This window comes from Salminus brasiliensis, chromosome 1 (genome assembly GCF_030463535.1).
Source record: "Salminus brasiliensis chromosome 1, fSalBra1.hap2, whole genome shotgun sequence".
Lineage (NCBI taxonomy): Eukaryota > Metazoa > Chordata > Actinopteri > Characiformes > Bryconidae > Salminus > Salminus brasiliensis.
Window position 1 is genome coordinate 97,431,490 of NC_132878.1, and position 27,887 is coordinate 97,459,376.

At 40.3% G+C, this 27,887-nt stretch overlaps 1 protein-coding gene across 1 annotated transcript; it reads right to left on the bottom strand.

The window, feature by feature from the left end:
- LOC140559296 (caspase a-like) lies at positions 1 to 27,373 on the bottom strand. The gene is made up of 14 exons (XM_072682804.1): positions 27,044 to 27,373; positions 25,922 to 25,951; positions 24,127 to 24,153; positions 23,233 to 23,265; positions 22,841 to 23,103; positions 22,354 to 22,423; positions 13,820 to 14,116; positions 10,282 to 10,551; positions 8,308 to 8,480; positions 7,336 to 7,512; positions 4,014 to 4,251; positions 1,960 to 2,070; positions 1,448 to 1,557; positions 1 to 254 (listed from the first exon to the last, which is right to left on the bottom strand). The coding sequence occupies exons 1-14, from the start codon at positions 27,306 to 27,308 to the stop codon at positions 156 to 158; spliced, it is 2,163 nt and encodes a 720-aa protein (XP_072538905.1). The 5' UTR covers positions 27,309 to 27,373; the 3' UTR covers positions 1 to 155.
- Between the last annotated feature and the right edge of the window lie 514 nt (positions 27,374 to 27,887).

The window sequence follows — 27,887 nt, forward strand, 5'->3', positions numbered from 1 at the left end:
CATCATTATTAAAATTCTTTATTAATCACATTTATGTCACACCAGGGAGGCATGAGGCATCATATCAGCTGTAGTGTACTTCCCTTACATGGTATTATATGTCAGTTGAGCAGAATGTAATGTAAAAGTAGGCTGATGTTGATGTCGCTCTCCTCTCAGAGCCCTGGGAACAGGTAGAACAACTTTGTGAGAGAAATTCGATCCTTAGACACCATCTGTCTAAAGCGCCGGAAGTTCTCAAAACGTCTCATAACCTGTAACAGTAAAGGAGGAACACATTACACTCAGAGCTGAGCTTAGAGACTGAAACACTGTAGACCTGATTTATAGGACAGTGTTGTCTCATATACATAAACAGAATACTAATGTATAGTGCACATCTCATTATTATAAGAGCAGCATTCCATATACAGTATATATCTCATATATATGAGCAGCATCCCATATACAGTATATATCTTATATATTTAATATATATGAGCAGCATCCCATATACAGTATATATCTTATATATATGAGCAGCATCCCATATACAGTATATATCTTATATATTTAATATATATGAGCAGCATCCCATATACAGTATATATCTCATATATATGAGCAGCATCCCATATACAGTATATATCTTATATATTTAATATATATGAGCAGCATCCCATATACAGTATATATCTTATATATATGAGCAGCATCCCATATACAGTATATATCTTATATATTTAATATATATGAGCAGCATCCCATATACAGTATATATCTCATATATATGAGCAGCATCCCATATACAGTATATATCTTATATATTTAATATATATGAGCAGCATCCCATATACAGTATATATCTTATATACAATATATGAGCAGCATCCCATATACATCATATATCTCATATATATGAGCAGCATCCCATATACAGTATATATCTCATATATATTTAATATATATGAGCAGCATTCCATATACAGTATATATCTTATATATTTAATATATATGAGCAGCATCCCATATACAGTATATATCTTATATATTTAATATATATGAGTAACATCCCATATACAGTATATATCTCATATATATGAGCAGCATCCCATATACAGTATATATCTCATATATATTTAATATATATGAACAGCATCCCATATACAGTATACTGTATATATCTCATATATATATACATTTGAAGTGGCCTAGTAAATGGTCTAAATACTTGTCCATGTCCAAGTTTAGCTTTTCCTTTTCAATAAATTTGCAGCATTTTTAAAATTTCAGTTTTAATTTTTTTATTTGAGCACAAAGTAGCCGCAACATGACAAAATGTGAAAAACGTGAAAGGGTCTGAAGACTGCCCGAATGCAATGTGTGTGAACTGTCTCCCCTATACAGAATGTGTCTCATAGACATGTATGATTAGAATCGCATGAGTATGAAGTGCTGCTGGACTTGCCTGTCGGAACAGCTCCTCGATGTGGTCCTTATGCGCATTAGCGTTGAACACCTCCACCAGGAATCCAATGAAGTATGCTCCGTTTTCTTCGTTCCTGAAAGATACGGTGTCTGTGGAAAACAACAGTCTTATTTAATTTTAATAAAAATTTGAACAAACAAAAAGTTTCTTCACCGACCTGAAGAACAACCTTCTCGGCATCAGTTTTAAAATTCTAGGCGTAAAAAAAAATAAAAAAATAAAAATATAGAGTCTGGAGACCAGACTTGCTTAGGCAGCTGCGTCACTCAGGAACCCGGGATCCCCTAGCCTAGCGGATCTGGAAGTTAAAAATGGGGGCTTCTGTACAAGCGGCGGGGGGGGGGGGGCTGTTCTTTAGTAACAGAAGTATGTAATAACACTGACGGCCGGTTGGCGGCCCACAGGCTGTAGTATCCTAATAACGGACAGTCAGGTGGTCAGGTTGCAGTGGGATGAGGGTAAACCAATGGTCACCACGAGGTCCTACTCACCGGGGGTGCAGGAGAACAGGGAGACGAAATCCTTCTCTTTATGTTCCCACACACCATCAATCTCCATGTCGTCTGATTCGCTGTCAGAGACCCACACACGCCCATGCCTGTCTACACATATAGAATGGAGAACGTGACTGACTCCCACTCTCTGTCACCAGAGCTGAAAACACCCACCCCTTCTCCCAGACCGAGCCTGTCCCACACCTCCTTTATTAAGCTTACAGATATACACTGAGGAGGCGGAGCTACAGTCTCTCATTAGGGTGAATAATAATTAATAACACTCTAAATGTAGGTATTGTGATATACACTGAGGAGGCGGAGCTACAGTCTCTCATTAGGGTGAATATTAATAACGCTCTAAATGTAGGTATTGTGATATACACTGAGGAGGCGGAGCTACAGTCTCTCATTAGGGTGAATATTAATAACGCTCTAAATGTAGGTATTGTGATATACACTGAGGAGGCGGAGCTACAGTCTCTCATTAGGGTGAATATTAATAACGCTCTAAATGTAGGTATTGTGATATACACTGAGGAGGCGGAGCTACAGTCTCTCATTAGGGTGAATATTAATAACGCTCTAAATGTAGGTATTGTGGTATACACTGAGGAGGCGGAGCTACAGTCTCTGGTTAGGGTGAATATTAATAATGCTCTAAATGTAGGTATTGTAATATACACTGAGGAGGCGGAGCTACAGTCTCTGGTTAGGGTGAATATTAATAATGCTCTAAATGTAGGTATTGTAATATACACTGAGGAGGCGGAGCTACAGTCTCTGGTTAGGGTGAATATTAATAATGCTCTAAATGTAGGTATTGTGGTATACACTGAGGAGGCGGAGCTACAGTCTCTGGTTAGGGTGAATATTAATAATGCTCTAAATGTAGGTATTGTAATATACACTGAGGAGGCGGAGCTACAGTCTCTGGTTAGGGTGAATATTAATAATGCTCTAAATGTAGGTATTGTAATATACACTGAGGAGGCGGAGCTACAGTCTCTGGTTAGGGTGAATATTAATAATGCTCTAAATGTAGGTATTGTAATATACACTGAGGAGGCGGAGCTACAGTCTCTGGTTAGGGTGAATATTAATAATGCTCTAAATGTAGGTATTGTGGTATACACTGAGGAGGCGGAGCTACAGTCTCTTATTAGGGTGAATATTAATAACGCTCTAAATGTAGGTATTGTGATATACACTGAGGAGGCGGAGCTACAGTCTCTCATTAGGGTGAATATTAATAACGCTCTAAATGTAGGTATTGTGATATACACTGAGGAGGAGGAGCTACAGTCTCTCATTAGGGTGAATATTAATAATGCTCTAAATGTAGGTATTGTGGTATACACTGAGGAGGCGGAGCTACAGTCTCTGGTTAGGGTGAATATTAATAATGCTCTAAATGTAGGTATTGTAATATACACTGAGGAGGCGGAGCTACAGTCTCTGGTTAGGGTGAATATTAATAATGCTCTAAATGTAGGTATTGTGATATACACTGAGGAGGAGGAGCTACAGTCTCTCATTAGGGTGAATAATAATTAATAACGCTCTAAATGTAGGTATTGTGATATACACTGAGGAGGAGGAGCTACAGTCTCTCATTAGGGTGAATATTAATAACGCTCTAAATGTAGGTATTGTAATATACACTGAGGAGGCGGAGCTACAGTCTCTCATTAGGGTGAATATTAATAACGCTCTAAATGTAGGTATTGTAATATACACTGAGGAGGCGGAGCTACAGTCTCTGGTTAGGGTGAATATTAATAATGCTCTAAATGTAGGTATTGTGATATACACTGAGGAGGCGGAGCTACAGTCTCTCATTAGGGTGAATAATAATTAATAACGCTCTAAATGTAGGTATTGTGGTATACACTGAGGAGGCGGAGCTACAGTCTCTCATTAGGGTGAATATTAATAATGCTCTAAATGTAGGTATTGTGGTATACGCTGAGATGTGATCAGTTTAACAGATAGTTGTTTAAAATAACTGTAGAAAATGAACAGAAATAAATATGAAATATTAGTATTACCTCCTCTGCAGGCCTGAATCAGAATAACCTTGGGTTTGTCGCGCAGAGCCGGGCAGTTCGCTGTGTTCAGGTGTGTGTAGATATTGTCCACAGGAAGGAAATCCTTGTCATTGTCTGGTCCATGATGGACCCCCAAAATTTTGTCTTTCTTTCCATGAGACATAATGACCACGAAGGTGCTGTCTGATTCTGCATGCTCGCTACGTCCAGCAAAGCTCCTAATCGCCTCGTCCATTTCCTGAAAAAACAACCAGTCTCAGTTTATTACTGGTGGAGTTGTGGGCGGTAGGCGTGTTCTGTGCTAACTATGCTAACTCTTGTGAAGACAACTGAATGTAATGGACACTATTTTTAATGTCATTAAAAAGCTTTATCTGCAGTTAGCTAATTAGCTAATTAGCTTCTTTACAAATGAACGGTCAGTGATATATAAAGAAGAGGTTCTAGCAGTTATTGGATTGCAGGCTTGGTGGACCTATACTTCCTTAGGACACTTGGAGGTTCTGCATAGGGCACATTTCATCCACCCTTCCTTTCCCAACTCTTCCTGAGTTTCCAGCTGGTCCTCAATTTTTTTGAGGTCTCAGAATCCACAGCGTTAGCTTTCAACATTGGTGGGCTTCCTCCCCTTTTCATTTTATTGGTTAAGATCCTCTTTCTTCCAGTTTCGATTCCTCTTCTCTGTTCTTCCTCCATCAGTGCTTCCTTCTCTAGAGTAACAGTGAGGGTTTCTGACTGCCCGACCTTCCTGATCCTACCAGTGGTTTACCATGGCCCTGCTTTTGTAAATAGCCACATAGGTAAAGGACAGAACACCAGACCTACAGATAACCCTGAAGTACCTGGTCCATCTGGAGCAATGGACAATGCAGTAGGTAGGCTGGAGGAGAGGAGGTAGTCCCCAAAGGGGAAAGAGGAGGCAGTTGCCAGGTGAGCAGAGAAAGCCGTCGCCAGGTGAGGAGGGAAACCATCCCCAGGTGAGTTGGGGGAGAGTAAGGCTGGAAAGCGGGAAAGCTTCAGGCAGTGGTGGATCATTGGTTAGAGCTCCGGGCTGTTGATGACAGGGCTGTGGGTTTGAGACCTAGGCTCGGCAAGATGTCACTGTTGGGCCCTTGAGCAAGATTCTTTACCCTCTCTCTGCTCCCCGGGTTACCGTCTTCACAATGTCATATAGGGTCGTCATCTTGAGACTCGTCTTCATCCAGGCATCACTACCAGTGTTCGCCATATTCCTACATGGGCTGTAGAGACTACAATGCAGCAGCTGAGGTTTATGGCTATAGCGGGTCAATAGCTGAGCCACTTTGACAAGGGCCAAATTGTCGGACGACAGATACCATTACAAGAACTTTGCATATCGGACGATAACAGATACCGATTCGATTCCACTGTTTAATTAATAACCTTAAATTTACTACATTTAGTAAACTCACTTAATCAATACTTTACTAACTTAAACTATAACAAATGAATTCAGATATTAATGAACATAATTTCTGTTTATTGGTCACTAAAATCAATAACTGTGCTGGACCTCGACACAGTGCTGTCCGGACTCAAATCTCAAAATCTGTGAGACTAAAGAGGAGCGAGCAGCCCCTCCCTTCTCGGTTCTCCGTATATGGAAGACAAGCAACAGGTGGCGATAGGCAGAGTCCTGCTGTTCGTCATGATCTGTGTATGATGTCTGTAGGTTACTCTGATCCTGGGTTATGAAGCCTAGAAAACCGAGAATCTGGTACCGTGAATGGATCAAACGTTTGGATCAGACTAATTATCCAATATTCAACCAGCAAATTTTGTTAGTATCGGGCCGATATTCGATCCTAGTATCGGATTGGTGCATCCCTAGTGGGTACATACAGATAGAGGTCTGAGCAAGGACAGACTACCAGCTGGCAACAGGGTGTTGGGTGATAACTGGTCAGACATGAAGACCTGAGCCGTTCTGACAAGGGACACACTGATATGTCCAGACGTCTTGATCTTGCTGCTTGTAGGCAGATTCAAGCAAGTTGTGGTGGGTAACTACCAACAGTGGGTCGAGAAGGGACAAATCACAGGGTGCTGGGCTACTGCAGAAGAACTCTTAACAAAAAGATGATGGTTACTGGTGGAAAAACCTCACATCACACAGTGCAGCACCCTCCTGCTACATAGCTGCAGATCTGTTAGAGTGCCCATGCTAACCCCTGTCCACCGTCAAAAGTGCCTACAGTGGCACACCCAAGTGTTCGGACTGGACCTTAAGGCAAAGAAAGAAGGTGGCCTGGTCTGATGAGGACTCTTTTCTTTTAGGTCACTTGGTTGGGCAGGTAAGCATTCACCATTTACCTGCGGGACAGGTCGTCTCGCAACTGACAGGAGTTCAAAGATCTGCTGGAAAGGCTTTAGAGGTTTTGTAGAATGAGCTGTTTTGGTGGCACTCCTCTTGCACCCAGTGGTGGACCAGTGGGTAAAGCACTGGTTTGATGTTTGTAGATGTTACATATTTCCATCAAACTTTCGGACCTTTTCCAATTTGTCTGCCCCCTACGCTGGTGGGTCGGTGGACTTCACAGACGTTCACCAGTGATCAAGATATATATCTAATAGCCGATGTGTTGGATGTGGGAGAAATGGTCAGGCATGAAGACCTGATGCCAACTTGAGATGTCCAGGTGTCCGGGTCAGAATATCTTCAAAACGTCGAGGCTTGTGGGGGGCTTCTTGTCAGACGTGGTGGGTAACTACCCACAGTGGACCGAGGAGGGACAAATCAAAAAACGGTGACGGGGTGTTGGGTGCCCGAGGCTCATCAATGTATGAGGAAAACAAAGGCTATCCCATCTGGGCTAAACTGATAGACAGCGTCCCAAGTCAGGAAAAACGACAAGAGCCAAACATTGTTGATGTTCTAGATAAACGACTGGGTCAGAACATCTCCAAAACATCAGGCAGGTCTTGTGGGGTATTCCCAATGTGCAGTGGCCAGTATCTACCTACCGGCGACAGGGTCATGGACGCCCAAGGCTCACTGATGCTCATGGAGGCCCCGCCCACCTCACAACATACAGAATTTAAATGATCGCTGCTCACGTTAGCCTTGGTGCCAGATACTACAGGACTACAGGACACCTTGTGGAGTCCATGACTCGAATGGTCAGAGCTGTTGTTTATGTCACGGCTGAGTGGTGTAAGTCACTGGTGTCCAGTTTCCAGCCCTGACAACCACCAGGTGGCATCAGAGTAAACGCTGTTATGGTCATGTGACTCCTATCTTATGCCTGATTGGTGGAAGTTGTTAAACATCTTAGCATTAGTCTCCATGTTGTTGACTCACCCGGCCAGAGAGGTTGGTGTGCTTTACTACATCATAGCCCAGACCTCTCAGCAGTGTCTCCATGTTCTCCTCGTCTATCTGAGCTCCATTCCTTCTCAAATTAGCGTTGTCAAACTCCACGTTGTTGATGAGCAGAGCCAAGCACTTCCTTGTACCCTTATCTAGAACATGGTAAATCTGAGGAAATATATACATACATATACATATATATATTAGTTCATTGTCCTGTTTCTGACACCCCATGTTGTCCTTCAGTGGGTGGACTTTAATACATGCTTCAAAATAAGGGGGCTTTGGAGTGGTTCCACCAAGGAACCTTTTTTATTTTTTGGAGTTTAAAGAACCTCCGCATAAGAAAGAACTTTACACCCCAAATAAAAACTAATTAACCCCTTAAAACAGCTTATTTTAGCAATTTTTTAACCCCCTTTGCACAAATAACTGAATGAGATGGTGAGTTTGCTGTGAAGCGCTCGGTTCTAGATAAGCTCCCCCAGTCAGAGCTGGAGTTCTACAGTGGAGGTTCTAGATAACATCCCCCAGTCAGAGCTGGAGTTCTACAGTGGAGGTGAAGGGAAGCAGACGTCTGAAGCTCTAATAATAAAAGCTCCTCACAGAAAGTTCTTCACCTAATGGTGATGAAGACGCTGCCTGATGCCTGAGACACGGTTCTACCAGAGTTCTGAGAAGAGTTCGGCTCTAGAACCTGCTTTTAAAATCAGATCATTAAAATGGTGGAGGGATACATGCTGCAGGGTGTAGTGCAGCTACAGAAAGTAGTCCCTAAAGAGAACTGGATTAGTTCAGATTCTCTATTCACTATTTTACCTTCATCATCATCATCATCGTCATTCCATATAACCCACTGGTGGGTTTGGATAGGAGATAAATTATGGGCTGTATCTGTGTTGTTGTAGTCATGGCGACCGACGCCTGCTTCCATTCACCTCCACTGTAAAGTCAGATTCCTACCTCCTTTCCTTTTTCTCTGAGGACGTTCTCCTTGAACTGGGGGGTGCAGTGAATGAGAGCAGAGTTGGGGTTGGGTGGAAGGGTTGGAGAATCCCCTGCAGAAGGAATTTCAGGGTCTGTGGTAACGTCAGATTGAAGTGGAGGTTCAGGTTGAGGCGCTTGGCGAACGAAATCTGAGAACAACGACATTAGGACAGAGATTAGCTTGGTAACCAGACTGCTAAATTTCTTGATGAATGGACCAATAGAAATGATCCCAAATAACTTGGAATCCATTTTTTACACTGATGTTTTTCCTCATTATGTAAAGCTGGAATTTTGTTGATACCAGGATGTTTGACATCACAGCAACACTCGGTTTGTATACAGTCTACAGAAACCTGCATTACAACTGCATTAACCGTGCCTTAATAGGGTGTAAATATGTATTAGGGTGTAATAGGGTGTATTAAGAATGCCATATAGGGTGTTAGGGTGTCTAAACATGGTGTAAATAGAGCGTTAGGGTGTATTTATGGTGCCTAAATATGGTGTAGTTAGGGTGTATTTAGGATGCCAAAATTAATAAGGTTAATAAGGTTAGTGATGTTTATATATAGTATATAATGTTAATAAGGTTAATGATGTTTATATATAGTATATAACGTTAATGAGGGTAATGATGTTTATATATAGTATATAACGTTAATTAGGGTAATGATGTTTATATATAGTATATAAAGTTAATTAGGGTAATGATGTTTATTTATAGAATATAACGTTAATAAGGTTCATTATGTTTATATATAGTATGTAACGTTAATAAGGTTAGTGATGTTTATATATAGTATATAATGTTAATAAGGTTAGTGATGTTTATATATAGTATATAACGTTAATTAGGGTAATGATGTTTATATATAGTATATAACGTTAATAAGGTTAGTGATGTTTATATATCGTATATAACGTTAATTAGGGTAGTGATGTTTATATATAGTTTATAACGTTAATAAGGTTAGTGATGTTTATATATAGTATATAACGTTAATTAGGGTAGTGATGTTTATATATAGTATATAATGTTAATAAGGTTAGTGATGTTTATATATAGTATATAACGTTAATAAGTTTAGTGATGTTTATATATAGTATATAACGTTAATAAGGTTAATGATGTTTATATATAGTATATAAAGTTAACTAGGGTAATGATGCTTATATATAGTATATAAAGTTAATTAGGGTAATGATGTTTATTTATAGAATATAACGTTAATTAGGGTAATGATGTTTATATATAGTATATAACGTTAATAAGGTTCATTATGTTTATATATAGTATATAACGTTAATAAGGTTCATTATGTTTATATATAGTTAATGATGTATATTAATCAGGTATATTGTTTATATATTATATATAGTTAATGATGTTTATATATAGTATATAAAGTTAATTAGGGTAATGATGTTTATATATAGTATATAACGTTAATAAGGTTCATTATGTTTATATATAGTATATAACGTTAATAAGGTTCATTATGTTTATATATAGTTAATGATGTATATTAATCAGGTATATTGTTTATATATTATATATAGTTAATGATGTTTATATATAGTATATAAAGTTAATTAGGGTAATGATGTTTATTTATAGTATATAAAGTTAATAAGGTTCATTATGTTTATATATAGTATATACAGTTAACTAGGGTAATGATGTTTATATATAGTATATAAAGTTAATAAGGTTCATTATGTTTATATATAGTATATACAGTTAACTAGGGTAATGATGTTTATATATAGTATATAAAGTTAATAAGGTTCATTATGTTTATATATAGTATATACAGTTAACTAGGGTAATGATGTTTATATATAGTATATAAAGTTAATAAGGTTCATTATGTTTATATATAGTATATAACGTTAATAAAGGTGATCAATAAAGACCCCCCCCCCTCTCCTCCCCCTCCTCCTCACCTGCAGCCTCCTGTTCTAGATCCTCCGCTATCTGATTGGCACCGATGGTCCTCAGCAGCTGCGCGGTGATCTCCAGCGCGCGCTTCTCCGTGTACGTTTCTATGAGAAGGCGCGCGACGTCTCCGCGGTCCTTCCCCTCCACGGCGCCCCTCCGCACGCGCGGCTGCAGCCCGGAGTCGGTCAGCTTAGCGGTGAACTTCTTAAACTGCTCCGAGTCCAGATCCTCCAGAGCCTCGAGCAGGATGTCCCGCACGGACTTGGACATGGTTCAGGGCAGCGCGAGCGCGAGATCGAGAACTACGGGAAATGAGGAAACACACCCGCTTACAGCCTGACGTCACTGCTGCTGCTGGGTAGGTGTACAGGCACTGCAGTGCGCATGCGCACAACACACCTGTGTAGGAAGTGTGTAAGCCTGCATTACCACGTGCTTCTGCAACTGTCTGAGGCAGGTTCTAGAGCCGAACTCTTCTCAGAACTCTGGTAGAACCGTGTCTCAGGCATCAGGCAGCGTCTTCATCACCATTAGGTGAAGAACTTTCTGTGAGGAGCTTTTATTATTAGAGCTTCAGACGTCTGCTGCCCTTCACCTCCACCGTGCCTGGGTGGATGGTGTTGTGGTGGTTCAGCTGCTGGAGCTGCTTTACTGTAGATCCCTCCTGTTGACTAGTGGCTGAAGCACAGCAGGTATCAGCACTAACAGCACAGCGCCCCCTGTCTGTCTGCACATCATTTAACATAAATAATAAGCCAGGAAGACCCCAGCTCTCTTTACACCACTGTGACCCAGTCCCAGCATAATCTGCACTAAAGCAAACTGAACTCTCTCCAGCACTAACCCTGATCATAATCAGACCACAGCTTTACATGTTAATAATAATAATAAAATATTAATACTGACCCCCCAAAAAATTATATATATATATATATATATAAAATATAGAATTATATAATAATATAGTTATATATTTGAATATATATAAAGGAGGATGTAAATGAATGAGAGCAACTTCAAAAGTTAAAAGGAGTCTGTAAAGTACTAAATAATTGTTCTTTGCTGCAGAACAACCACATATACGATTTCCTTCATCATAGAGCAGAAAACCATTACTAGGTACAGAACCATTTTAATAAGTTTCCATGGTTGTATATAGAACCAATGAACCAATGAACCAATTAAGGGGCAGAGAATAAAACAATAATTTGATCTATACTTGAGTGTCTGTTATTCTATATAATATCTGATATATAGAGAAATATAATGATATTCCTATTATTATTATTATTATTATTATTATTATTATTATTTGAGAATTTGTAGATAATCTAGGATTAAATTATCCAACCAGGTTTGAGATTTTAATTTTGTAAGATTTCAATTTGATATTTGGTGTCTGTATTATTATTATTATTATTATTATTATTATTATTGTTGTTGTTGTTGTTGTTATTGTTATTATGATTGTTGTTGTTGTTGTTATTATTAGAGAATCTGTACATAATCCATGATGAACTATCATAACTGAGAATTCAATTTGATAACTGTTTGGGTGTCTGAATTATTATTATTATAATTTACTATTGTAATATTATACTATAATAATACTATTTGAGAAACTGTAGATAATCTAGGATTAAATTATTTAACCAGGTTTGAGATTTAAAATTTATTTTGATATTTGTTTTGGTGTCTGTATTATTATTATTATTATTATTATTATTATTTGAGTTTCTATGCATAAGCTATCATCATCATTCTTTATTTAAGCTTGGATTTACATTGAGAGAGATCCTCATTTTCAGGCTGGCTGAGGGCTGGGTGTTAATGATGATGAATGCAGTAACTAAAATAACTAAAATAACAAAAATATTAGAATTCTAAAACGTCTCCTTAAACCATCACAAACAGACCTGAAGTAAAAATCTTCAACCTTAAAGTCCATCTGTAGTGCGTCCTGCGGTAAGAGCAGACGTTTCCCCCCAGTCTCAGGAAAGACTAGGGGGCCTAACACTGGGCCTTGTGGGACGCCTGTGGTAATGTAAAGAGGTTCAGGCTCACAGTTCCACCTGAAACGTCCACTGCCGTCCATCAGAGAGGTCAAAGGCCCGGATTATACTCTCTTCAACAGGCCTCTATCAGACTGTAATGTGTATGGGAGAATTACTGGGTACTTGAAGAACTGTTGTCACATAAAAAAACTTGTATCTCCAAAATTGCAGCTTTACAGCTTCGATGTAGAAAGACTTTATTCCAGGTCAGTTTGGAGCGTTTCTATTGGTCCGTTCATCATGCAGTTCTGATACAGTATAAAGAACAGCTGCAGATTCACATTCTGGAGAAAAGTAAAACAAAGCAATAATGGAGATACAAGGTTTTTGGGTGACTGTGGTGATGTGTAGAGGTTTATGTGTATTTGTCCTCCTTTTGTGTGTGTGTGTGTGTGTGTGTGTGTGTGTGTGTAGCCCCTCAGTGTCATGCTGGCTGTGCGGAGGTGGACTCTATGACCGAGGCGGTGGCCGGTCAGAGCTTCTTGCTGGGCTGCATTTCGTGTAAGCAGAGGGAGGAGGTGCCCGCAGAAACCTCTGTGGACTGGTACTTTACTCCCTCCGGGGTGAACGACTCTTATCTGGTTAGTGCCAGTCACAGTCACACACACTACATGTCCAAAAGTATCCGGACGTCTCTTCTAATGAAGAACCCGTGGCTGAAAAAGGGGAGCCTGTATAATCTCTATAGAATGGCGAATAGAACGGGACACTCTGGAGCAGGCAGCTGTGAGGGCCTGACCCCTAAGGTCACTGTGCCCTATGCCGAGCATGGCCTAGAGGAGGGGTATAAAGCTGACCCACTCTCATCTCTGTACAGTGGAGGTGAATGGAAGCAGGCGTCGGTCGCCATGACTACAACAACACAGATACAGCCCATAATTTATCTCCTATCCAAACCCACCAGTGCAGCTACACGAGTCTTCTGAGTTTTATATGGATGATGATGATGATGATGATGATGATGATGATGAAGGTAAAATAGTGAATAGAGAATCTCAACCAATCCAGTTCTCTTTAGGGACTACTTTCTGTAGCTGCACTACACCCTGCAGCATGTATCCCTCCACCATTTTAATGATCTGGTTCTAAAAGCAGGTTCTAGAGCCGAACTCTTCTCAGAACTCTGGTAGAACCGTGTCTCAGGCATCAGGCAGCGTCTTCATTACCATTAGGTAAAGAACTTTCTGTGAGGAGCTTTTATTATTAGAGCTTCAGACGTCTGCTTCCCTTCACCTCCACTGTAGTAGAACTCCAGCTCTGACTGGAGGAGCTTATCTAGAACCTCCACTGTAGAACTCCAGCTCTGACTGGGGGAGCTTATCTAGAACCTTCACTGTAGAACTCCAGCTCTGACTGGGTATGTTTGGGAATCAGTGGATTAAAAGAAGGTTCGGAGTAAACTGGAGCAGAGAAACATGAAAATGTGGGGGACAGGGGTCTTCCAGGGCCAGGACCACTGATGTGATCTAGGCTGGGAGATCTTCAGGACCTTCAGGACCACAGTTTGGTCCTCTCTTCTTCTCTCTCTCCCTCTCCTGCAGATCTTCCATTATGAACACCCTCTCTCCACCATCATGGACGATCACTTTGAGGAGCGTCTGGAGTGGCAGGGGACGGAGGGATCGGCAGATGTTCAGATCGGAGCCATCTTCATCCATAATGTCACGTTCAACGACACGGGAACGTACGAGTGTGTGTTCCAGCGCACGCTTTTCCTCCCCCTGGGAGAACACAAGGTCGTCATCCAGAGGACGGTGGAGCTCACTGTGGTGCCTGAAGGTGAGAGCTGTAGTAGAGAATGAGAGTCTAAGGGATCAGACCACGCCCACTCTCTGCTCAGACCCCGTCTGCTGCCTAATTCTAGGCGTGGGCTAGAGGGGTCTAAAGCCCCCCAACATTGAGGAGCTGTGGAGCAGTGGAAGAGCTGTGTTCTCTGAAATGATGGTGGTGGAGCTCCATCCAATACTTTTGGGATGAGTTGGGGATGATGAGGTGGGGTGTTGATCATCATCTAAAATCCTACATCCATCTTGTGGCTGAATGCAATCAAATACTCACAGCAATGCCCTTCCAAAATCTAGTAGAAAGTCTTTTTCCCTGGACAAGAGGGACAGATACTCCAACAAATGCAGGAGAAACTTGATTTCAGAAGAAATTGTGAATAAGCAGGTGTCCCAAAACTTTTGTCCACATAGTATAATTTATCCATGCTGTTTATTAGTAGACATGTACATATACTATATACTCTCAAATAAACCTGCATGTCTACTAATATAGATTAATAATGGCAACAACAACAACAACAATAATAACAATTATTATTATTATTATTATTATTATTATTATAGCTTCTATTTTATTACCGTCATATCAGTAGTCAAATCATATTTTTTATTATTGCAGTAATTAATGTTGTTTTTACTATCTTACTATCTAACTTACTATTATTATTATGGTTGTTATTATTATAAGCAGTTTTACTATTATTGTTGTTATTCTATATATTTCCTATCATTATTATTACTATTATTATTATTGTTGTTGTCCTTTATTTTATTCATTATTATTATTATTATTATAAATATTAGGATTAGAACTAGTATTATAGTTATTACTACTGTACTACAATAATTGTAATGATTATTAATAATAATAGTAATATAGTATTGTCATTACTATTAGATATTTTAGTGGATATTTATTGTAGTATTAGTTGATATTATTATTGATATGCCATTGTTGTTGATGTAGTATTATTGCAGTACTGATTATTACTGTAGCAGTAGCTTTGTTATTACTGTTATTATTGTAATTACTAGTGCAGTTATTATTGTTATTGTTATTGTTGTTGTTGTTGTTGTTCCTCCTGTTATGTCCTGTCTCCTGTTGTCTGCAGCGAACCGTGAGCTGACCGCAGTGATCTCGGAGATCATGATGTACGTGGTGATTGTATTCCTGCAGCTGTGGATGATCGGGGTGCTGATTTACTGCTATAAGAAGATCTACGCTGAGAATGAGGCTCGAGAGGCCAGGAAGGCCCTGCGCGAGAGAAACCAGTATGACCCTTTTACCCTTATGAATCCATTTACATTGGATTTACACTGCAGTTTACTGACCTCAATAATGATTGCACGTTTTTCTGAACGTTCACTGTGATTGGCTGTGATTGACCTTAATGATGTCATCCGACCTCTTGCGTTGTCTTTTCAGGCTTATTGACCCGAAGGACACCTGTGACGGGGTGCACTTGGAGTGACAGCAGCTCTGCTCTTTGTGCATTGTGATGGTAGTGGTAGATGATAGTGAGTGGTAAATAAAGAGCTCTGACTGCTGAGTTTGTGCCGTTTTACTGTTCTGATTTACTTTGAGAATACTCGATTAAATACGACTTCAAAGACTAATTCAGTGTTTATTTGCTTCTGTAGCAATAAACAAAACCATAAAGCTTTGATGTTGCAGGAAAGGTGTTTCCAGTGGTGATTAGAAATGAATATAAAGCACTTCAATAGTAATAGTATTGTAACAGTGGTGAACCAATAGCGTAACTGTGATGTCACAGTAGTGTTACTGTGATGTCACAGAAGTGTCACAGTAGTGTATAAATGGTGTAACAACAGTATAACAGTGATGTCAGCGTAGTGTAATTGTGATGTCACAGTAGTGTAACTGTGATGTCACAATAGTGTAACTGTGATGCTACAGTAGTGTAACTGTGATGTCACAGAAGTGTAATTGTGATGTCACAATAGTGTAATTGTATTGTAACAGTATTTAATATAAACTTAATCACTATTTTGCGACATTAAAATGTTCCTCTCTTCAGATCATGGTTTATGTATGATTATTTACTCATTTTTCACAATTCACTTTTTAAAAATAAATTCTTATTTTATTTTTACTTTTTAATTCAGGTTTTATTTTGGCCTCACACTTGACACATCTCCCTATTTCCTCTCATTTGTTTATATGAATGTTGACGGCTGTAGAACAATCCATCAGTCCACCCTCAAATACATGAATTAGTCATTTTAGTAATTTTCATTTTCCTGCTGTGCTGATCTAAACGTCTGTAGTACCTGAACATCAGTCCTGACTGAACTAAGCTGCATCAGTGAAGCTGGTCTGCCCTTGAGGAGATGAATGTGGAGAGCTTCTCAGTCTGAGGACAGTTTATTGTAAAAAGATGTTTTTCATTTTCACACAAAACAAACAATCCAACATCACTACTGGCACTTTTTCATTTCCATGGAATGCTGGTGTTCGGCCTACTGAAGCTGGACCTGTTCTAGACCCCTCCACGTTTCAGAATAACAGAACCTGCTAAGCAGAACCTGGTCAAGCAGTGCAGTGTTACTGTTCTCTGTGTGTCCTGTGGGGGAACCTTGTTGGAATATGGGGAAAATGACCGTCTACTTCATCCTGATGTTCTCGGATCCCTTACAGAAAACTCACATACACATACAAAGGGTTCTGTGACAATGACAATAGTAGAACCATGTTGGTGGTGTGTAGAACCATTTTTAAAAAGTTATTTAAAAAAACAGCTTGAAAAAGTTTAAGGAACGATCTACACATACAGACACTGAAAGGGTTCTGAAAAAGGTGCTTTAGCATTAACAATGGTAGAACCCCTTTTGGTGGTATATAGAACCACTTTCTTTAAAAACGTTTGTTAAAAACAAGTTCTTCAAAAATGACTTGAGACAAATTTGAAACTGCAGAGGAACCTCTTAGTGTTTTGGGGGACCTTCATAGAACCTTTTTCTTCTAAAAACCTTTTCTTGAAGGTTCCACAAAGCACCTTATGTGTTTTCTTTGCAGTTTCAAATTGAATATCCTCCCAATATTTCTCAAGGAACAGTGTACAAAGGGTTCTAAATAGGGTTCTTTGGCAATAACAATGGTAGAACCATTTTGGTGCTCTTAAAAAACACATTTAAAAGATTGTTTAAAGAACCATCCACACATGCACATACTGAAAGGGGTTCTGAAATAGGTGCTTTAGCATTTAGAACCCATTTTGGTGGTATATAGAACCATTTTCTTTCGTTCTCTAAAAAGTTCTTTAAAAAACTGCGAAACATTCTGAAGAGCGTTCTTTGGTAACAATAGTAGAACTATTGGTGCTATTTAGGAATGTTCTAAGATGGTGGTTCTAAACACCATCTACACACACATACAAAGTCTTCAAAGGATTCTTTGATGATAACAAGGTTTAAATATATGAAGGTTCTTTAAACCAGACCAAGCAAATGGTTATTTGAGTTGTCCTGGTTCTGTAAAGAACCACTGCCTTTACTAAAGAACCCTTGACGGACCCCTATTTTAGGAGTGTATATTTCACAGGTTATCCACAGGTGCGAAGCGTCTAAAAAACATGTTTACAGGTAAACAAGTGTGAGTGTATTTTATCATATCAGTGTAAAATCCTGTAGTATTACTCCACCGCCTCAGTCAAGTCAAGTCAAGTCAAATTTATTTGTATAGCGCTTTTTACAACTGTTGTCGTCACAAAGCAGCTTTACATAATTATTACTTAATAAAGAACAGAGACAGAGAAGAAAGAAGAAATAACATGAAGCGTCAAAGACCCCCGTGAGCAAGCCAACGGCGACAGTGGCAAGGAAAAACTCCCTCAGAGCTGGAGGAAGAAACCTTGGGAGAAACCAAGACTCACAAGGGGGACCCATCCTCCTCTGGCCAGACTGTTTTAAACATTAATGATAAAAATTACCAAACCAGGTACAACAGAAAGTTAATAGTTGTGATATTAATAGTGTCAGACAGGCACGAGTCCATCTAGGTTTCAGCACGGCCACCAAACAGGCAGCAGCGGCTGGCGGGTGAGCCATGGGTGGTGGCGGGTTGGGGGGGACCCGCTGGCTGGACTGGTAGGTGGCAGCTGGTTAGATGCAGGTAGAGGGGACCTCAGCGGGCAATCTTCCTGCAGATCGGGCTGGGTGGCCATTTACTCGGGGAAGGTAAAGAGAGAGAAGTTAGTTCTAAGAGGAATTTTATGGAGTGCAGAGAATGTTGATCATCAGCATCTGGGTATGTCTGATGACTCCGGCAGGTCTGATTATCACAGCATAATTAAAAGGAGAGAGCCAGAAGGTAACACGGACACGGGCGTACCCTGAGAACACCAGCATCTATCTGCTCCACCGTCAACAAACCTGAGTGATCGCGTGTAAGCAGCGAGACGACAGCTCCAGCATCTCAGAGTACTACAATTCCCTGGGTCCGCGAACCCCTGGACCTGCAGCCCTTATCTAAGAAACATTAATTACCAAAAGCTAAACTAAACATATAAGTTTTCAGTTTAGATTTAAAGATTGAGACTGTGTCTGAGTCCCGAACATTATCTGGAAGGTTATTCCAGAGCTGGGGGGCTTTATAGGAAAAGGCTCTTCCCCCTGCTGAGGTTTTCAGAATTTTGGGAACGCGTAAGAGGCCAGCACCCTGAGATCTAAGTAGTCTTGATGGTTCGTAATATACTATAAGATCCTGCAGGTACTCAGGAGCGAGGCCATGTAGGGCTTTATATGTTAATAAAAGAATTTTGTATTCAATACGGAATTTAACTGGGAGCCAATGAAGTGCTGATAGAACTGGACTGATATGGTCAAATTTTCTAGTTTTAGTAAGGACCCTGGCTGCAGCATTTTGCACCAGCTGAAGTTTATTGAGGTTCCTGCTGGAACAACCTGACAGTAATGCATTACAGTAATCTAGCCTTGAGGTAATAAAAGCGTGTACTAGCTTTTCTGCGTCTTGTAGTGATAAGGAGTTTCTTAGTTTGGAGATGTTCCTAAGCTGCATAAAGGCTGTTCTACTAATATTAGCTATATGTTGCTCAAATGATAAATCTGAGTCGAATGTGACGCAAAAATTTTTGCTGCTAAACCAGGAATGATGGAAGAATCAGCCAAGTCTAACATTAAGTCTGATAGTTTATTTCTAGAGTCTTTTGGACCTAAAAGGAGAACTTCGGTTTTGTCACTGTTAAGGAGAAGGAAGTTATGTGACATCCAGAGTTTTATATCCTTTACACAGTCCTCCATTTTCTGTAATCTAAATTTATCGTCAGGTTTGGCTGATATATAGAGCTGTGTGTCATCTGCATAGAAATGGAAATTAATGCCATGTCTGCTTATAACTGAGCCCAGTGGTAACATGTATAATGTAAATAATAGTGTTCCTAAAATTGAGCCTTGCGGAACTCCATATCTTACTTCTGTGTAGTTTGAAGATAAATCATTTATCTTTACAAATTGGAAGCGTCCCATTAGATATGATTGGAACCATGATAGGGCTGTCCCTGTGATTCCAACCATTTTCTCTAATCTTTCTAGTAATATAGAATGATCTATTGTATCAAAGGCTGCACTAAGGTCTAGTAGGACTAATAAAGATACGTAGCCTTGATCAGAGGCAAGAAGGAGATCATTCGTAATCTTCACTAGGGCTGTCTCTGTGCTGTGATTGAGTCTAAATCCAGACTGGAATTTCTCATACATGTCATTTTTACTCAGGTATAAGCAGAGTTGTTGGGCCACAGCTTTTTCTAATATCTTAGATACGAATGTTAAGTTTGAGATGGGTCTATAATTAGATAATACGCTAGGATCAAGATTTGGTTTTTTGATTAAAGGTTTTATAACTGCTATTTTAAGGGTTTGGGGTACATGCCCAAGACTAAGGGATGAATTTACAATTGTTAAAAGAGGTCCGATTATAATTGGGAGAATTTCTTTTAGCAATTTAGAGGGAATCGGGTCGAGTGTACATGTTGTACAATTAGCTGAGGATATAATTTTTTCTAGTTCTGGCTGTGGAAGTGGGTAGAAGGCTTCCAGCCTTTGTTCTACAACTAAGTTTTGTTCTAAAGCAACTACATCGGGTGACGGCCATGTTTGATTTAATAAGCAGGGTTGGATTTGTTGTCTAATATTTTCTATTTTATTATTAAAATAGTCCATAAAAACATGACTAGTTAAAGATGTTGGGATCTGGGGTTGAGTATCTGCCTGGCTTTTAGTAAGTTTAGAGATCTCATTAAAAAGAACTCTGGGATTGTTTTTGTTTTTCTCGATCAGCGAGGCCAGATACGCTGAGCGAGCTTTAGTGAGTGCCTTTCTATATTGACTAAGGCCGTCCTTCCACGCAGAGTGGAACACCTCTAGTTTGGTCGTCCGCCATTTACGCTCTAGTTTCCGCACTGTTTGTTTTAAGGTACGAGTTTGATCACTGTACCACGGTGCAAGCCTTTTTTGCCTCATCATTTTATTTTTGAACGGTGCTACTTTGTCTAAGGTTGATCGGAGGGTATTCTCTAGATCGTTTGTTAATTTGACGAGCTCCGTTTGGTCTGACGGAGTGTAAGCTAAGGTCGATAGGGGTGGGAGATTTTTAGTAAACTGTACAGTTGTCATTGGTGTTATTGTGCGTTTTAGGCAGTGTTGGGGAGAAGAATTTACATTTTGCCTTAGATGTAGCTCAAAGGAGATTAGATAATGATCTGATATCACTGAGCTTTGAGGTAGAATATTTAGCTGATCAATGCTAACACCCAGGGTCAGGACTAAATCTAGGGTATGATTACAGTAATGTGTGGGTCCAGTTATGTTTTGTATAATGCCGACAGAATCTAAAATTGATACAAACGCCTTTGTTAATGGATCGTCTGCTTTTTCAAAGTGAATATTAAAATCTCCTACTATTATAACTTTGTTGCTGCACACTGCCAAGTCTGCAGCAAAATCACTAAATTCTTTTAAAAATTCAGAGTAGGGCCCTGGAGGCCTATAAATATTAATCAGTGAGAAAACATTTTTATTTGTGGCTGGATTTGATATATTAATGTAGATAAGCTCAAAAGAAGTGAAGGTGTTACAGTGTTTTTGAATAATCTCTAGTGTTTTCTGATAGATTATACATACTCCACCTCCTCTGCCTGATAATCTAGGGCTATGTACATATTTATAGCCTGCGGGGGTGGCTTCATTTAGAGCTATATATTGATCAGGTCTAATCCAGGTTTCGGTTAGGCAGAAAACATCTAGTTTCTGATCACATATCATTTCATTCACGATCACTGCTTTTGAGGTTAGTGATCTAACTGTCCACATGCTGCTCTACCTTCAGATCAAGCTTCTGGAGCTCTTAGCTTGTCCAGAAATGCATGTGTACAGCTGCCAATGAACGTGATTTGTATTTACGGCAGTGGAGTAACAGCGAATTACACTCTCCACCAGTAGGGGGAGCCCACAAGCACAAAAGAGCAGTTCTTACATAACTCTGCTCAATTCATACCATTAATCATTAACCCTTTCACGCAGTGATGCTTAGCACACACTGGATTACTCAGTAACTACAAGGACTTCACAGATGTGTGTGAAGCTCCGCCTCCAGTAGAAATCAGCTCACAAGTGGGCAGCGTTTGGCCAGGTTAAAGCCAGGTGTGAACAGGGCCTCAGTGCAGAGAACCTTTCTGTGGTTCATGGCCCTTCACGCCCACGTGTCCTGCTTGGTTCCTTGCTCAGAGAACCCATTTGTAGCACCTTTGCGTGAGAACAGTCCAGATGTGCAGACAGCTGTGTGAAGAGGCTAAAAAACACAGGTGAGTTTTCCGTAAGGGATCCGACCACTGGGAGACCTATTTGTATAAATGTAAAAAATAAAGATGCCTCAAAAGGTTCTTTGGAGTGAAGCCACCTGCTCCCTCTACATGTTTACTGTATCCCTGAGTGTTGCTGGAGTTGGGCCACAGAACCACTGCTGTAGGGAACAGGTCAAGCCAGGTCAGGTCAACTGAAGCGTCAAGGTAACTGATTACACAGCGTTTTGTCTAATGGTCTTGTAAAGTCTTGGGTTCACTCAGGACTTTTAAAGTCGTAGTAGATAATGAAGACTGGCTCTCCCAAACTTCCTGACTGAGATTTGCAAAAAACAAATGTCCATCCACTGCACGACTTCAACCTGCTGATGAACCGAACCCAGCACCCCCCGACACATGCTTGCCTGGGGTGAGGTCAAGGGTGGAAAGTATCAGTATCAGAGCCAGCATAGCCAGTACAGACTGCAGGGGGAGCTGTGGAGGTGGGGCACAGCACAAATTAGAGGCTACCCCACGTACGAGGCAGGCGTTGGCTTCCTATACGGATTTTTCTGCTCCACCTTAAACGGCGCAGCAGTTTGGTGGTCAAATTAATCTAAGAAACAGGGCGGGTCTGAAAAAACCCAGCATGCTTGATATAGCTAGGTCCCTCAGAACTCACTGGAGTTCTCCACCTCTCAGGAGAACCTGCATTGTGAGTTAGGAGAACATCAGACTCAGCTAGGTGGCGCTAACTCAACAAAAACGCTGTGCAACCGGAAACAAATAGGAGTTGTGTACTAATTAAAGGCTAATGCCCGAGCCCATAACCAGTTAGGCACCTTTATTTTTTTTACCAGTGGAATTTTTACCAGCTCCAGTAGTGCCATGAGCTCAGTGGTCTCAGCGAGCCCCCAGGTCCTGCATCATGTAGGGCTGCTGGTCCATCAGGACTTGGTACAGAGCGGCCTTCCCCAAGTTGCCACTTGCTCTTAAGGCTTCACTAATCAAACAGCGCATCATCTTCTGGGCTGTTTTCTCGGCGCTGATTTCGCTGTATTGCTCGTTGTTGATGACCTTCCTGCACAGGAGCACGTCCAAGATTGACTCCACCCCAGTGGCTCTCTGCACCAGGTCCGCTGACTTCTCATCGATGAAGGCGGCTTTTGAGGCATCTAGAAGTGATGGTCAGAACACAGGGAGGGTGACTGTGAGGACGTTGATCTAGATTAGACTATTTCAGGTTCTTTTAGGTTCTCTGAACACACACATTACACCTACAGACACACCACACATCTATTTACCATTAGCTGGAGTTGCTGCACTGCCGGCTCCACCTGCAGAACAGCAAGATGTTCGAGTCACTAGTTTGGTTAGTGAGACATGACCCATGTGAACATGCTATCACGAACATTCATGAGTGAATGTCTTCGGGACGCCTTTTGAGAACCTTGAAGAAACAACTACAGGCCAGTCAGCCAGACTTGAGTAAGTTCTGTGGAGAGCAGACTGGTATCCTGCTAACTAAGCTAATGCTAACCAGCTTCTCTCCTGACTCAGAGCAGTTTCACATTAGCAGCTGGCTTGGCTGGTTGAGCAGCACGGGGTGTGTTTTGATGGTTTGAATTAGCTGCTCTACAAACACGATCAACCTGACCAGACTAGACAACCAGTATGACCCGGCTTGACCACACTGGTTGGCCAGCATGATCGGCATCGACAAGCTGGTGCACCAGAATGACCAGCTTGGCTAATGCTAAATGCAACGTACACTACACTGGTCAAGAGGTGGTTCACCAGCTAGCTTCCTAGTGTATGGTATGTTCAACATGTTCAACCACCTTGACCATCAAAGGCCAGATTAAAGGCCAGATGGCCTTTAGATGTTTTTTTGTTTTTTTTAGCAGGGACAATGTGGAAGCCATGTAAATGTAGGAGCACCCATTAATAGGTACACCCTGCCCATGGTAACATCATATACCATGCTAATATTAATATTTGGAGACAGTATGACTTTACGTAAACAGCTAGTCGCTATCGTCTTAAATACAAACGCTGCTAGCTAGATTTTCAGATTAACAGGAAATACATTAGCCTTCATCCAGCTGCAAGAATAAGTAATAATAATAATAATTATAATAATAACTGAACTATTTGCAACTGTAAAACTATAGACACACCACACCACATCTACCTACCTGGAGTCGCTGCGCTGGCTGATCCACCTGCAGAACATCAACACACGCTTTAGTTTGGGAAGTCAGACATGACCTCTGCACAATTAAATGCTAATAAAGACAATTAAAACAGCTGAAAAGGTCAGAGTCTAGATTCCAGAGAAAAACGACTGAATATGTCTACTGAGAACCTAGAAAAGAGGATCCCGAGGATCATTTGATTGTTTATGGGCCAGTTTGTGTATCTTATATATATATATATATATATGCATACATATATATATGCATGAATATACATACAGTGTATATATATATATATATATATACTGTATGTATATTCCATATATATAAGATACACCAACTGGCCCATAAACAATCTATATTTGTTCTATGTTCTCATTTAAAGCTAAATGTTAAGATATATTTTTATATATATGTATAGATATTAATAAATTATCATAGTATGCTAACTGAGTTTCGAAGCTCAAACTTTTGTGTGGCTGAACATATATGTAAACATAGCTGCAATGGAAATGATTCAATCCTCATTGCCTCAATTATTTTGAGGATTTATTTGCTATCTTTACAAACTTTCAGCTGTTTGCAATCAACCAATTAAACAAGACTAATTTAAATATCTCAACACAACTAATAGAACAAGTGTTTTCTCCAGATTCAGCACACAATACCACTTTTAACCTAACAAGTATAAAAACTAAACTTAGTCTTTGTACAGGAAGCCGTTTTTGCAAAAAAACAAACAAACAACAACAACAACAATGTCCTCATATGAGGCAAAAGTGTCAAAGTTTAAAAGAAATGAAGTATGATGGTGCAGAGAAGCAGAAATGTAATGTCCTAATATGAGGACGCAGGGTCTCAAGAGGTTAATGACGACTGCAGTCTCAGAATTACTCTCCCCTTTCATCACAAGGGTCTTTAGTACTAAGTAGAGCCCAGAATCTCAGCCCATTCCTCATGGGCAGTGGCACTCTCTGATGTTTGCTGCTGCAAAATTAAAACTGAATCAAAGATTCTCTATGGGCTTCAAGTCAGGCGACTGTGACGCCCACTCCAGAATCTTCCAGGACTTCTTTTGAAACCAAGCCTTGGTGGACTTTGAGGTATGCTTGGGATCATTGTCCTGTTGCAAGGTCCAATGACGCCCAAGCTTCAGCTTCTTCTTAGAAGGAATTAGGTTTTCCTCTCCCAGGATTTCCTGATACTTGATTGATTCCATCTTTTCGACGACTCTCTTGCCATATTTCTAACACGCAGTCAAACGACAAGCAGTCGAACGACATGCAGCAAACCCCTCCAGAACTAGTCCAGGAATTTGATGTTTTAGCTCAATCTACCTGATGCAGCTGATAAAGCTCCTGATTTTCCACCTGATTTTGTGAAGTTGAGTTGAGGGTTGAATAATTCGGAGACTGCAGTTATTATTCTCTTAGTTGAGATTAGAGTTGAGATATTTAAAGGGTTCTTGTGCTCACAGGGTAAATATTTGGCTAGATGTGTTGATCATAATGAGGTTGCTAACGTCTTAAATATAAATACTGCTAGCTAGATTTACAGAAAATACATTAGCCTACATCCAGCAGCAAGAACAATAAATATAAGTGAGATATTGCTTTTTATTTCTTATTTAGAAAATTTTATATGGGTCTTGTTTGATTGGTGTATTACAAACAGCTAAATGTTTGGATTTACATAATAAACCAAAAAAAACAATAAATAAAGATATAAAGATATATATATAATATTATATAAACATATTATATTATATAATATAAATATTTGTTGTTTCACTCACCTGCTCCAGCAGACTGTGAGTATCCGTTTGCTAGAAAAAAAGAAAACATAATTAGTTCTGTCAGATCCCAATGGCATCATCAGCACATAAATTACAAATGTACAAAATAATTACTAAAATAAGCTACTACATTTTAGAGAACAAACGCTAAGGTAGCACAAGCATTTATTCAGTACTATAAGTTTTATTTCAGTCCTCAGTGCTGATTACATTGGATAAATATTAACTCAGTACTTTCTGTATTAATTCAGTATTTTTGTCTAGTATTCTTAGTGCTTAACTACTAATCAAATAAGTACTAATTCAGCACTTAGTGTTTTTTGTACACATTACTTCAGTACGTTAGGTTTCATTTCAGTACTCTCAATGCTGATTAAGTAACACATTACTTCAGTACTTTAGGTTTCATTTCAGTACTCTCAGCACAGATGCAGTAGTATAATTCAGTACTCTCAGTAATAGTTAATGCATTCAGTACTTTAGGTTTCATTTCAGTACTCTCAGCACAAATTCAGTAGTTTAAGCATTAGTTTAGTATTCTCTGTGCTGATTAGGTTGGATAAATGTTAATTCAGTACTTTAGGTTTCATTACAGTACTCTCAGCACAAATTCAGCAGTAAAGGTATCAACTCAGTACTCTCAGTGCTGATTAAGTAACACATTATTTCAGTACTTTAGGTTTCATTTCAGTACTCTCAGCACAGATGCAGTAGTATAGTTCAGTACTCTCAGTGATAGTTAATGCATTCAGTACTTTAGGTTTCATTTCAGTACTCTCAGCACAAATTCAGTAGTTTAAGCATTAGTTTAGTATTCTCTGTGCTGATTAGGTTGGATAAATGTTAATTCAGTACTTTAGGTTTCATTGCAGTACTCTCAGCACAGATTCAGTACTACAGGTATCAGTTCAGTACTGACTAAGCTGAATAAGTAGTCTACCCTGCCAATTCAGCAGTTGGTGTTTAACAGTCCCTCGCGCTCGTGCTTTGTATGTGTCGCTGTGGTTCTGCAGCAGAAGCAGGGGTGGACACGTCTCCACCTGAAAGTGAAACTAAAACCCGTCTGCTCGGTTTCCTCGCTCGCGCTGCCCCGTCTCTCAGGTGAATAACCAGGCTCCTCACCTGCAGCCTCCTGTTCTAGATCCTCCGCTATCTGATTGGCACCGATGGTCCTCAGCAGCTGCACGGTGATCTCCAGCGCGCGCTTCTCCGTGTACGTTTCTATGAGAAGGCGCGCGACGTCTCCGCGGTCCTTCCCCTCCACGGCGCCCCTCCGCACGCGCGGCTGCAGCCCGGAGTCGGTCAGCTTAGCGGTGAACTTCTTAAACTGCTCCGAGTCCAGATCCTCCAGAGCCTCGAGCAGGATGTCCCACACGGACTTGGACATGGTTCAGGGCAGCTCGCGCGCGTCCGCACTGGAGTCAGAAGACGAGAAGAAAGTTGAGCAGCTTTCCGGGGGCGGGGCTTCTTCTCTTCCAGGAAGTTAAAAACATCAGCCCACAGCTTCTGCCCCTCCTCCCTGAAGCATACGTCTACATACACTGTCTGTCCAAAAGTTTGTGGACACCCCTTTTAAGGGATGCATTCAGCTGCTTTAGGATGCACCAGTTGCTGACACAGATGTGCAAATGCACACACAGCTTGTCTCTGTAGAGAAGAAGAACTGCCAATAGAATAGGACCCTCTGCAGGAGCAGATAAACACCATGCTGCCTAATAATGCCAGGCGTGGGCTAGAGGGGTATATATAAAGCCCCCCAGCATTGAGGAGCTGTGGAGCAGTGGAAGAGCTGTGTTCTCTGGAATGATGATGGTGGAGGAGCTCCATCCAGTACTTTTGGGATGAGTTAGGTATTTTTGGTACTGTCAGTACTGCTAGTGCTACGTTCAGTATTATCAGTGCTAATTCAGTAGTATAGGTATTTAGTACTGTCAGTACTGTCAGTGCTAATTCAGTAGTATAGGTA